This window comes from Schistocerca cancellata, chromosome 1 (genome assembly GCF_023864275.1).
Source record: "Schistocerca cancellata isolate TAMUIC-IGC-003103 chromosome 1, iqSchCanc2.1, whole genome shotgun sequence".
Lineage (NCBI taxonomy): Eukaryota > Metazoa > Arthropoda > Insecta > Orthoptera > Acrididae > Schistocerca > Schistocerca cancellata.
Genome location: NC_064626.1, coordinates 12,936,158 through 12,949,560, shown reverse-complemented (window position 1 = coordinate 12,949,560; position 13,403 = coordinate 12,936,158). Strand labels below are relative to the sequence as shown.

The 13,403-nt window shown below is 40.1% G+C and overlaps 1 protein-coding gene across 4 annotated transcripts in view; it reads left to right on the top strand.

Annotated features, from left to right (window-relative positions):
* LOC126164211 (NAD-dependent protein deacetylase sirtuin-1) overlaps window positions 1–13,403 on the top strand; it is a 67,906-nt gene that overhangs the window by 497 nt on the left and 54,006 nt on the right. Inside the window, exons 2-3 of one of the 4 annotated variants that reach the window (XM_049920224.1) lie at window positions 60–525; window positions 6,896–7,055. In XM_049920224.1, coding sequence (XP_049776181.1) covers window positions 483–525; window positions 6,896–7,055 — 203 coding nt within the window. In that variant the 5' untranslated portion in view covers window positions 60–482. Of the gene's footprint in view, window positions 1–59; window positions 526–6,892; window positions 7,056–13,403 lie in introns of all 4 variants that reach the window. The other 3 variants (XM_049920222.1, XM_049920221.1, XM_049920220.1) reach the window with 3 other exon arrangements.

Sequence of the window (13,403 nt, the reverse complement as noted above, 5' to 3'; positions counted from 1 at the left end):
TTTCTGCCTCTCGTACCAGTTTAACAAATTTAATTTTCTAAGGAGTCTTTATTTTGCAGAATTTATTGACAGAAGTACGACGATGACTTGTGATTTGAGCAACGTTAGTTGCAATTTCTAAGATGGAGTATAGCGACAGCAATGGCGTCTAGTACTACTATTTCACGGGAAAATGCTATTGACGTTAGAAAGCACTTGTCATACATGATGTATGGACGATGTTGCCGTTAATACCGAGAGAAAAAATTTATTTTTTTCGTTTGAAGCAAGTATATATGACACTCCATAGTCAATATCAGATTAATATTACCTGACTCGGCAAAGGTTTTTCGCCTTCCGGAAACATAATCAGTAGTATGCTTCGCCAAAATTAGCCCGAATATGTTGTAATTTATCCAATTTCAACCCATACAATACACTTTATGCCCTTAAAATATCTAGAGAAAACTGGATTGAATGTGCTGAGATTTCGAGAGAGATAGATGGTTGCGCAGTATTGTGGGATACTTGTAACTGTACGTCAAAGTAAGTGCCATGTTTATATTGCACAAAAATGTAACCATTATTTTAACAGTAGTTGACTGCTTATGTATTATGTTAATGTCTTTTAGAGCACATACCATTATTTACTCTTAAACATATTGTTGCAACTGTGATGTAAAGTATAAACAATAAAAAATGCTGATTAATAAATTTTACGTTGTTTGTTAAAACCCTTGTCGTTAGTCTGGTGTGCGTCAGTTACAAATGTAAAGCATGAATGATAAATTCAGAGTGATTCAGAAGAATATAAATGTGTATTCATTAAAAGATTATTAATGTATGCATGCGCCGTATCTTTTCTAATCATTCGAACGAGATACAACAAGCATCACCTTTAAGTACATAGACTTTCGTGGGTATTTTGGGGGAGCAGCTACTGTCGTGTGAATTGCATAAGAATTTTAAACGGCACGAAAAACTGCATATAAGGAAAAAACTATTATAACTAAGCAGGGTAAGGTAATAGTAGTTATAAATGAAAGTATGATGATTAGACAAATTACGTGTTACTTGAATACCCAAGGTAACCTTCCTTACAGTTGTATATGGCTTTTTAGAAGCATCATGTAATTATGTGTTTAAATCTGCCCGCATCCTGCTTTTCGAAAGTCAAGCGTGAAAACAAGGGATGTAGCACCACAGGCTTAATCTCTGTGCTAATTTAGAACAGGGCTATGAAAAATGTGTAGAGGCAAGTGTGGAGTAAGAGCTTTATGGTAAATCAATTCCTGCATTTTCAGTATGTATTTGTCAATGAGACTGTTTCGTTAAACTCATCCCTCTCCTTAGCTCTGTATATTTATTCGCCCTTTGACCATGTACCATAGGACATGTCAAATGTGTTTACACTTGTAAGCAGCTTGTGTGTAATGGGCTGGACCTGGGAAGGGTGGGCAGGAAGTCAGCTATTTACCAGATCTAGTTGTAGAGTGACAGACAGATGTCCCCATCCTACTTTTCCTTGGTATCTGTTGATGTAGTGCCTAAGTGTGATATACAAGTGACTGTAAGACTTGATAAAATATTTGCTATCACATTAAACCCAATAAATTATTTAAGGTATGGCTCCTTGTTGGAAGTGGCCATTCCATCTAATGTGTCTCAGGGAAGTAATCCAGAATGGCTCCTGTTGACTATTCCTTAGGTGATTACCAAGCCTCAGTCACTAAGATTCTTATCAATGTGTTGCAGGGGGGGGGGGTCTTTTAGAAATGTAGCTTTCCTGAAAAATGAAAAGTTTTCAAGGTTTTTCCAAGCAGCCTGACTTTAATCTGGTTGAGTTCTGTTTTGTAACAAAATGGAAATTTTTAAATCCTTAGTGCAACTGTGGAGCATCTTCAGTTGGTAAACAAGTATTATAAATTGCTGTAGAAAAGTTAACACCCATGGTCAACAAATTCTAATGGGTCTCTGAGGCTAAATGTGTTATCCATGAAAAGTGTTTGTAAAACCCGACATTTTATATGAATCAGTATGAGAAACAATTATGTCTTATCTCTAATTTTTTCTGATGATGTATGGACCTGTATAAGTTCGTGGGAAGAGGAATGAGCATTTGGGCAACTGAAAGGAAAGAACATAACAGAAAACTATATAGAAAGCTTTGGTGATTACGCCTGTTCATGAAATCTGACGGTGTAGAGGTGAGCTAACATTCAGTGAACCATCGAGATCCGTGCTTTCTGTGGTTTCCTCAAATCACGAAATGTGAATGCTGTTATTGGTTCATTTGAAAACTACATGGCCTGTTTTTCATTGTACACTCTGCAGTGTGGATCAAGAGACAGACATGATCCAATTAGAGCTTCGGGAGTACTATCTTCACCTTGAAGTTTGGCGTATATGAGATCAGTGCTTGACTGTAACTGTTTGTGCACAAAATGATTTGTGTACTCTAGGGACACTGAAATTGTCAGATCGAGGCACATCTGACCCTTTTTTTTTCCCATTGGCTTTCATACTTGTGTACATAATTATGGTACTGGAAAGTTCTGGGTGCATGCGTATGTGTGTGCACGCGCCACAGACACACATTTCACTATTTTATAGTAAAAGTTAAAGAAAGAACCATTTCCCAGATGAATGCTCAAGTAATGCTTAGATTGGTATGTAGTGAGCCTACTTTGTATCGTACCAGTTTCGTAAATCATGAGTACTGAATAACAACAAGAAACAGCCAGCATTACTGGTAAGGTAGGTGCCATCAGTCAGTGTGGTTTGTTGCAGCTTTCCTTAATGCAGAGTAAAGGCTTGATATGGAATAATACATGGTGAAAAGTGGTCATGGCTAGAATTCCATTAATTGTTTCACTAGAACTGCAAAGTCATGAGCTCAGGTGGAAGACCATGCTGAATGATGGATGAACTTCAAATTTCTGTTGTGTGTTGTGATTTCACTCAAGTACTGACAAAGTATTTGTTCCTGGCTTTTCTACTGATGACTAGGTTAGGATCAAGAGCCACACTTGTGCGAAGAAATCATCAGAATCTCCACCATAAAGCAAATGAAATAAATCTTCATTATCCGACAGTTGAAAATCGTTGTGCCCATGTATGAGGTCATAGTTTACTCGGGATGGGGAAAAGCCCTAATAAATGGTACAGTGGGACGTATCATCTGCCACATGCTTCTCAGTGGTTTCCAAAGTGTAGATGTAGAAGTATATCCATTGCATCTGTGAAGACAAGAGTCCCAGAATTCATTACCATAGCACAGCATCCTGTATTTTTGTTCAAAACAGAACAGCAGCAAAGTGTTGTAGAGACAAAGGTGCTATGCTGCATCGTTGTATTGTGAGACTTCATGTTCATAGAAGTGGTTGAAAGTAAATTATGACCTTGTCAATTGTTACAGATATTTCCAGTTGCCAGATAATAAAGAACTGTGCAAAAATGTTTGCAAGCTCTTCATTAAACAACTGTTGTGCTACCAACAAAACCTGACACACTTCCTTGGCAGAAAAAACTGTGGTCCAATATCTGTAAAACATCATATCCCACAGGAACGCAACAATTTTGTAAGGAAGCTTGCCTTCTTAAATATTGATTTTATTTTATTGGTAATTGTCTTGAGCATTTTATGGAAAAATTTGATTCCGTGGTGAAAAATATGCTTATTATTTTTCACTTTTGTTTCCCAATGTATTCAGCATTGGCTCTGGTCCCATGTCGTACAGCATCCTATTCTGTGTTAGCTTACTTCTTTTGAAAGATAATTTTCACTGCACAAAAGCAACCAATAAAATTATCTACAACATCTACATTTATACTCCGCAAGCCACCCAACGGTGTGTGGCGGAGGGCGCTTTACGTGACACTGTCATTACCTCCCTTTCCTGTTCCAGTCGCGTATGGTTCGCGGGAAGAACGACTGTCTGAAAGCCTCCGTGCGCGCTCTATTATAAAGTGCAACGTGCAGACTTCAACTTAACAGTAGGCCTACCTGTATTCATGTATGGCTATTCAGCTTTGTCATATGATGAAGCAAATGCTCTCTCATCTCACAAATGCACTTCTTTCATTTTTCAGTCAGTTACAGCATTTTAAATTTTTCTTGTCCTTTCAGTGCTTGCGTTCTACCCTCCCTCCCCCCCCCCCTCCTGCCTCCCATTTTTTTTATTGTGCATCAAGCCAAAGCATTCTCATACAATGAAAAGCTTTTAGAAGATCTGAACCACCTATGTGAAGCAGTCAAAGAAAGCAAGTGAAACAATTTGCAGATTTCACACGCAATTTCTGACAAGATGCACCAGGCGAATGTTGTTGAGGAATTCAGCAAAAGTGTACATGTATGCTGTTCTGTCACTGAGTTATGCAAAAGAGTAGTTCTCCTTCGAAGAAACTTAGTGTTGTGTCTGTCTTGAAACTTGTCAAGTTTGCACTCATTGAAGTTGCTGGCAAAATTGATATACTGAGGGATTGGAAAAAATGATGATTAGTTTTGCTTTAGGACAGATAAATACACGAGAGAGATGGTTTTGATGTTGTGTTTGCTGATGAAGGGTAGGTAGAATAAGCAAGACATCTTCATATACTATTTTTCGACACAAGTAAACCATTCAGCTATGTAAAGTTGTGTAACATGTTGGAAATTCTCATTATAGTAAGTAAAAGCTATAGGGAAAGATGGGTGCTGTAAAATATGTACAAGAATCAAGATAGAGCAATAAGAATGGAAGGCCAAGAAAGAAGTGCTCAGAGGGAGTAAGGCAACTGTGCACACTTGCTCCCTTATAGTTCAGTCTACACATTGAAGAAGCAGTTATAGAAAGTTACAGGAGTGAGATTAAAATTCAGGGTGAAAGAATGTTGATGATAAGATTTGAATTACATGACATCTCATAGGGAATGACCAGCCTATTGAACACTGGGTATGGACCGAGGGTAAAGCAAAGAAGACGAAAGTAATGAGGAATAGTAGTAATGAGATTAACGATAAATGTAACATCAAAATTAGGATACATGAAAAGCACCAGTTTGCTTTTGTTCTACAATATCGTAGAACAAAAGCAAACTGGTGCTTTTCATTTATTATAATGTTGCTCTACCAAGAACCGACAGAAGATTCTGTTAATATGATCAAAATTAGGGATTATGTAGTAGAAGTGAAGGTCTTCTGCTCCTTTGAAGCAAGTAGGATGTAAGAAATAGTTCAGCACAGACAAATAGGGCATTCCTAGTTTAAAGACAGCTGCTAGTATCAAACATAGGCCTTAACTGAAGGCCAAAATTTACGTCGGGAGCAGAGCATTTATGGGTGTATCATGGATTGTCAGAAAACTGGGAAAGAAGAAAATTTAAGTCTTTAAGAGATTTGATGTCGCTGAATGATCTTGAAAATTAGGTGGACTGTAAGAAATGAAAAGTCAAAACAAGTTTTGGTACCAAACCAGCAAGGACATTGAAAAATCACATTGTCCACAAGCATATTGAGAAAACCACACTGGCAATAATGTGGTTTTTTTCCAGTGTGCTTGTGAATGAATGACTGCTTCTTTTTATGCTCTGACAATATCCAGTTACGGCTGTAACAGCTAATTTCTATGTGAAATTTTGTGTGTGCACTTTGTAAAACAGTAGCAGAAGGAACACGAAAGGTGAATGTGCTGGTGCTATCCCAAAAAATAATGTATAGTGAAATGTATTGCAGAAAATGGACATTGAACTGTATTTGTTAGTATGTCAATCATCAGATTAACAAGCAGCGTCTGGGGTAGCTTTGTGAAAGATGCTGTAGTGCATGTTAATATGGGAGATAACATCGTCGGCAAATATAGTGGCTTGCAGATGAGTAAAGCTAGTGACCCATCTATCATGAGCAGACACAGTGGACATACAGTGAAAGAAAGGGGTGTGGGGGAGGCCTTGTATGGCTGTGGGTGAGGCACTAGTGGTGCCATAACAACTATATGTATACGGAAATAAGCTACGAGGATATATTCAGATGATTACTCATGGTGTTTGAGCCCTGTGGTGTAGCTGGAAGCAGATACAAACACAATTCTATGGTCTTTACAGTATTATGACAGAAGAAATGATTTACAACAAATAGAAAAATTTAATGCGCAAATGTGGAGGAGGAGGACTTTAGTGTTTAACGTCCCGTCGACAACGAGGTCATTAGAGACGGAGCGCAAGCTCGGGTGAGGGAAGGATGCGGAAGGAAATCGGCCGTGCCCTTTCAAAGGAACCATCCCGGCATTTGCCTGAAGCGATTTAGGGAAATCACGGAAAACCTAAATCAGGATGGCCGGAGACGGGATTGAACCGTCGTCCTCCCGAATGCGAGCCCAGTGTGCTAACCACTGCGCCACCTCGCTTGGTTCGCAGATGTGGCAAAGAAATCTAAATCACTTTGAATCCGGGACCAAGACCCATTCGAGCTGCAGTACATTAATCAGTTATAATTTCAGGATCGCTGATAATGACATAATTCAAATAAGCTTTTCTACAATTTGTTTTTGACAGAAGTGTGGTGTTTTTATTGTCCTGAAGATATTGTTAGGTGGTCCACTGTGTTCATTATAAAAATACTAATCTTTAGATTTTTTGTGGCAGGGGCACGAAATAATTGGTTTTGATTGTCTCCTGTGTTATTCTCAAACACTGAAGGGGACTTTCAGCTCTGGAAAATGTAACACCACTTGTAATGAACTTGAATATTTTGTAAATTAAGTAATTTTTGTAGTGTTATTAGTGTGGTCAACATTAATAGAGATAAACATGTTAAGAGTTATGGGTCTCTTTAACTTTGTCAAAAAAGAAAGAGTAGGGTAAGAGGGGAACAGTGGACATAATTCCTTCACTTTGTTGCGATAATGATCTTATTCCCATCTGTTTGCATTTTCAGCAGACTTTCCAGTTTCCAGTTGTGCGCTTAGTTCAGAGAATAGCAAAAGTCATGTTGATGATGATGAAGACGAGGATGATGATCTTTTAAATGTCAATGGTATCCAGCAGTTGGACTCTTCTTCAGCAACAGAAATAGAATGTGATGTTACTGGAGAGGGCAGGTATGGTTTATTTTGTTCCTTATTTTAATAAATACTGGCTTATTAACAGAATGAGATTTTCACTCTGCAGCGGAGTGTGCACTGATATGAAACTTCCTGGCAGATTAAAACTGTGTGCCCGACCGAGACTCGAACTCGGGACCTTTGTCTTTCGCGGGCAAGTGCTCCACCATCTGAGCTACCGAAGCACGACTCACGCCCGGTACTCACAGCTTTACTTCTGCCAGTACCTCGTCTCCTGCGCAGGAGGAGGTTCGCAGGAGAGCTTCTGTAAAGTTTGGAAGGTAGGAGACGAGGTACTGGCAGAAGTAAAGCTGTGAGTACCGGGCATGAGTCGTGCTTCGGTAGCTCAGATGGTAGAGCACTTGCCCGCGAAAGACAAAGGTCCCGAGTTCGAGTCTCGGTCGGGCACACAGTTTTAATCTGCCAGGAAGTTTCACTGGCTTATTAACCTTCTCAACCTACCTTTTCCACCTTCTCAAGAAAGGAGTATTAGTTTGAAAAGCTATGATAGAGTTAAGTACTTCTGTATTTTATATGTCTTTCTGCAGCATGAAATAGTTCAATCCTTGAAGGTAAGCTACTGGTAGACCATTTTGGATTTTGAGCTTTGAAGCAAACAGATTTTTATTTACTTGATGAAAGACAGCACCAGCTCTCTCCTTTCACTATACAGCAAGACTGTTTCTAGTTTAACCACAGATAAGTCCAGTTATGAGTTTAGTTGCTTCTCAGATTAAATCTTCAATAAGATTCCTTGCATGCATGAATTTATGAACCAGTTGTCTCAGAAGGGTAATACAAAATTACATGAAGTTGCTGTATACCAGATTCACAATCGAGGCCACTTTACAACTGTGAAATATTACACTGTTCATTTCACAAAATGTAATGGAAAGAAAATGACCTAAACTTTGTTAATTTAGTGATACAGAATTCATGTTGCTGCTTCTGCTGTTATTGTAATGATCTTATGCCTGAAAAGTCGTTGGATGTATGTCTCCACACTAGCCTTTCCTGTGCAAGCCTCCTAAACTCTGTTAACTACTATAACCTACATGTCATTGAATCTATGTACTCTAATTTAGTGTGGATCTCCCTCTACAGTTCTACCCACCACACTTCCATCAATTGCCAACCTGATAATTCCTCGATGCCTCGGGATGTGTTCATTGAGGCAGGTTGTGCCATTAATTACTTAGTTTCCTATTTTGATTCAGGACCTCCTCATTAGCTATATGGGTTATCTGTCTGGTCTTCAGTATCCTTCTGTAGCGTCACATTTCAAAAGCATCTGTTCTTTTCTCACCTTAATTCTTTATCACCTGTGGTTCACTTCCATAGGAGGCTATAGTCCAGGTAAAGAAAATACTTCCCAACACTTGTTTATAGTTCGTGTTAACAGATATCTCTTTTGGAAACAGTTTTCTTCATGTTTGGCTGCGTTTTATATTCTCTCTAATTTGCTCATCATGAAGCTATGTAGCTGTTCAAATAGGATACCTTGTTTACTGTTCTTAGTGTCTCATTTCCCGATCTAATTCTTCCAGCGTCACACAATTTAATTCAACTACATATCGAAATCCTTGTTTTTTGCTTATTGATATTTGTTTTATAAACTCTTTTGGACAGTATCCCTTCCGTTTACCTGCTGTTCCAAGTCTTTGGCCATACTTGCATTTACAAACATCCTTCACCTTGAACTTTAATTCCTTTTCCAAATTTCTCCTTGGTTTCCTTTATTGGTCGCTCTGTATGCATAGATAACATGGGCGTAGGTTGAATAACCGTCTCATTCCCTTCTAAGCTACTGTTCTCTTGTCATGTCCTGTAACTCCTATAACTACACTTACCTTTCTGTACAAGTAGTAGATAACTTTTTGATCTCTGTATCTTATACCTGTTACATTTAGAAAAATGTAGGGCCGGTAATGCCTGCTGTGTTCCTAAATTTTCCGTTAACCCAAACTATTCTTCCCTGAGGTCAGTTTGTACCAGTCTTCCATTCTTTTGTAAATATTTCTTGTTAGTATTTTGCACTCATGACATATTAAACTGATGATTCTTTAAAATGTCAGCACCGACCTGAATTTATAATTGCTATTAAAAATCAGATATTAGCACTAAATATTGAATTGCTGCCATCTGTAACTGCACTTTTTACTTGATCCCAGACATTACATGTTAGCAGCTGGCATATCATAATTTTCACAGTTACCACATGATAAGCTGAATGCCTTGTATGTGTTTGTGTCATCAGTAGTGATGTGACCAGATGAAGAAATTCAGTTCTTAAGATTTGGTACAGTAATGTATTTTTGTTTTGGTACTCCTCAAAATCCATGCATTATTTTTGTCTTGATATACTTCCATGCGAAAATCTGTTAACGGGCATGTATAATGTCTTGTAAATGTGTTAATAGTTCAGATAACTTTTGCTATATTTGTATTAAAAACAAAGATTCCATGACATACCAAACAGGAAAGCGCTGGTAGATATGCACAATAAAAAACACACACAAACACACACACAAAATTTCGAGCTTTCGCAACCCACGGTTGCTTCGTCAGGAAAGAGGGAAGGAGAGGGAAAGATGAAAGGATGTGGGTTTTAAGGGAGAGGGTAAGGAGTCATTCCAATCCCGGGAGCAGAAAGACTTACCTTAGGGGGGAAAAGGGCAGGTATACACTCGCGCGCGCGCACACACACACATATCCATCCACACATATACAGACACAAGCAGACATATTTAAAGGCCATGGAATCTTTTAATCATATTTAAAGGCCATGGAATCTTTGTTTTTAATGTATTTTTCCCATGTGGAATGTTTCTTTCTATTTTATTTTGCTATATTTACGTTGAAATGATATTTTGTTTGAAGTACAGAGGAGGCAAGGGGTAGAGAGCAAGGAAGTAGATAGAGGCAGTTGGAGGACAGGCACAGTGGAGGTTGAAGCCAAGAGGGAGGATATGTTACAGGAGGAACCCTCACGCATGCAGTTCAGGAAAGACAGTGTTGGTGTGAAGAATCCGGATGGCAATGGCTGTGAAGCCGACAAGCACATCGTATCAGGTGGCATGTTCATCTGCTGGATGATTCAGCTGTCTCTAACACAGTGTGGTGGTGGGCATTTGTAAATACAGACAGCTTGCTAGTGGTCATTCACATGTAGAATGACACACATTGGTTACATCTCAGTTGACTGACCACATGGCTGTTTTCACAGATGGGGTAGGAAAAGCCTCAGAGAGGACTGGAGTAAGGGGCAGTCGGAGGATGTGTGGAACAGGTCTTGCATCTAGAACTTTTATAGTGATTCATGAGTCTCTGGTCAAGGGGATGGTAGCATGTGTGGGATAGGGACGAATAAGGATATTGTGTATGTTGGGTGAGAGGGCAAATACCACTTTGAGATGAGCAGAGAGGATATTTCGAGCTAGAGTAGATGTAGTTTAAAGCTTGGAAGTGTAGGTGATTCGATCCCTAGTAGTGGTTCTCCTTTGGAGGCATCACCTACAAACATATCTGTGGTACAGCTATGAGTAGCCACATGCCACCACCCCATGCCACCTATTTGTAGGTTATATAGTGGAACCCTTCCTGGCTGTGTGGAATCACAAACCCCTCACCTTGTTCAGACCTGTTGATGACATCTCCATTATCTAGATTAAGGGTGAGGATACCCTATCCACATTTTTCCAGAACCGCAACACCTTCTCACCCATTTGCTTCATTTGGTCCTGCTCAGCCCAACAAGCCACTTTCCTTTACATCAACCTCCACCTCACTGATGACTGTCAATAACTCTGTTCACATCAGACCTACCAAACACTGATAGTACCTCCATTTGGATAACTGCCTGATATTCCACACCGATAAGGCTGTTATGTAAAGTCTAGTCACTTGTGGTTGTCGAATCTTCAGTGATGAGCAGTTCCTTTCCAAATATGCCAAGGGTCTTGCTGTAGCCTTTAGGAACCGAAATTACTCTTCCCACCTTGTCCAGAAACAGATGCTGTGCACCTCATATCCCCAGTTACCTCCTATCCCCCACATGCCCTCTACTAGCCCCCTCTCGTGACTCAGTGTCACCAAAAACTAGAGCAACTGAACCACATTACCTGCCATTGTTTTAGCAATCTCTTGTGTTGTGAAATGAGAAACATCCTGAGTACTATCCTTCCTGTCTCTTCCACAGTGGTATTCTGCTGCCCACCTAACCAGTACAGTATCTTTGTCTGTCCCTATTCACCCTGCTCCCAAACCCTTGTCCCTTTACTTATGTCATTATAATAGACCTTGATGCAAGACCTATCCCATACATCCTCCCTCTGCCACTACTCCAGTCCTTGGGAGGCCATTTGCGAGAGCAACTATGTGGTCTACCAACTTAGCTGCAACCACTGCATGGTATTCTACATGCATACAGCTGCTAACAAGCTTTCTGCCCCATGGTTTCTTCCACTAACACGAGCTTTTATGAATGGCACAAGCGGCAATATATTTGTTTCCATAATACCCCTGGCCTCGGCCTTCACTAGTTCCTGCCCCTCCACTTGCCTCTACCGAGCGAGGTGGCGCAGTGGTTAGCACACTGGACTCGCATTCGGGAGGACGACAGTTCAATCCCGTCTCCGGCCATCCTGATTTAGGTTTTCCGTGATTTCCCTAAGTCGTTTCAGGCAAATGCCGGGATGGTTCCTTTGAAAGGGCACGGCCGATTTCCTTCCCCATCCTTCCCTAACCCGAGCTTGCGCTCCGTCTCTAATGACCTCGTTGTCGACGGGACGTTAAACACCACTAACCTAACCTAACCTCCACTTGCCTCTATCTCCTGCCCTGCACTCGCTCCAGCCTCACACTTGCATGCTGCCCTCCAGCTGATGCTGTTGCTGGCAGCCCACCAACATATCCCCACCCCCTTCCTGCTCACTCGTAGAGGTAACAGTCCAGAATTTTTTTTTCCAATCCCTACCGTTCTGTCCCCCTTTCTCCCCACCTGACTTGTCTTCTGTACCCTCACTACCCTCCCTACCAAGAAAACTATTCACTGCAGTTGGGCTTCAGCGCGGCCATTCTCTGTGTGGTGAAAGGTCTTTTTTTTACGAGGTAGGGGTCTGAACAAATAAATGGGTGCTGTATATGCTGTTCTTAATGTTCATCCATCTTCTGTGTGTGAAGAGATGCAGAAGTGCTAATGGTTTGAAGGATGCCCACCAGCTGTACTAATGACTAGTTATTTCTGTCCACCCTATAAACAAAGGGGTCTCTGTGAAGAAGAAATCAAGGATTTTGTGCCCTAACATGTGATCTGCAATTCTCTCTGTACCTCATGGCAAACAACTTCCTGTTCCTGAACCTCCAGAAAAGGTTTGTGTTTGCTCTAATGCTCCTCATTTGAAGTTGAAAAACCACCTATTTTGAGAGATGTAGATCTCCAAGACATTCTTCTTAGTTCACAAGATGGCAGAAAGGGAGTTCACTGACCTCATTACAAATCTACAACTTCATAAAAATAACGCAGGCCCTTAAGTATCACATTTAAGGGAGTGTAAGTGTCTACAGATCTCTATGGAAATGTCCACGTTTCACTACAGAATTAAAGAATTAAATCAATTCCTTAAAAGTGAAGATGACTTCAGGTACTTGAAAAAACATAGATCACACTGGACTCGCATTTGGGAGGGCGACGGTTCAATCTCATGTCCGGCCATCCTGATTTAGGTTTTCCGTGATTTCCCTAAATCGCTCCAGGCAATTGCTGGGATGGTTCCTTCGAAAAGGGCACGGCAGACTTCCTTCCCCATCCTTTCCTAATCCGATGATACCGATGACTTCACTGTCTGGTCTCCTTCCCCAGAAAACATAGATTGTTTGATAAAGACACTGAAAATGATGCACAGTTCTCATCATCAGTGACGGTTCACTGAAATTTTGAAGAGAAGTCTTAGAACAGCACCTTTTCACAATGATAACAATCTTCCTTTTATTCTCGTAGCTTATGATACCTATGCAAAATAAACACATCCGATTGTGAGAATCATCCTGATAGAAATATCAGATAATACTGAAATGTTTGTGTGGAATTTTGCCTTTTAAGAATGCAGTCGGGATACATGAGCGCTGTAGTTTTGTGTTCAAATGGGACAAACACCACCAGTAGAAAAGTTACTGAGGTCATTAATTGACAGAGAGAGATAAACAAAGTTATGCTTCTGGGAAATCATATAAAATTGGGACTAACAAAGAATTTTCTAAAAGCTATTGATTTAAATGACTCTGCTTACCTTACTCACTCATTTGCTTTTATCAAAAGTTCCCCAGACTCAGTTTCAAAACTGTAAA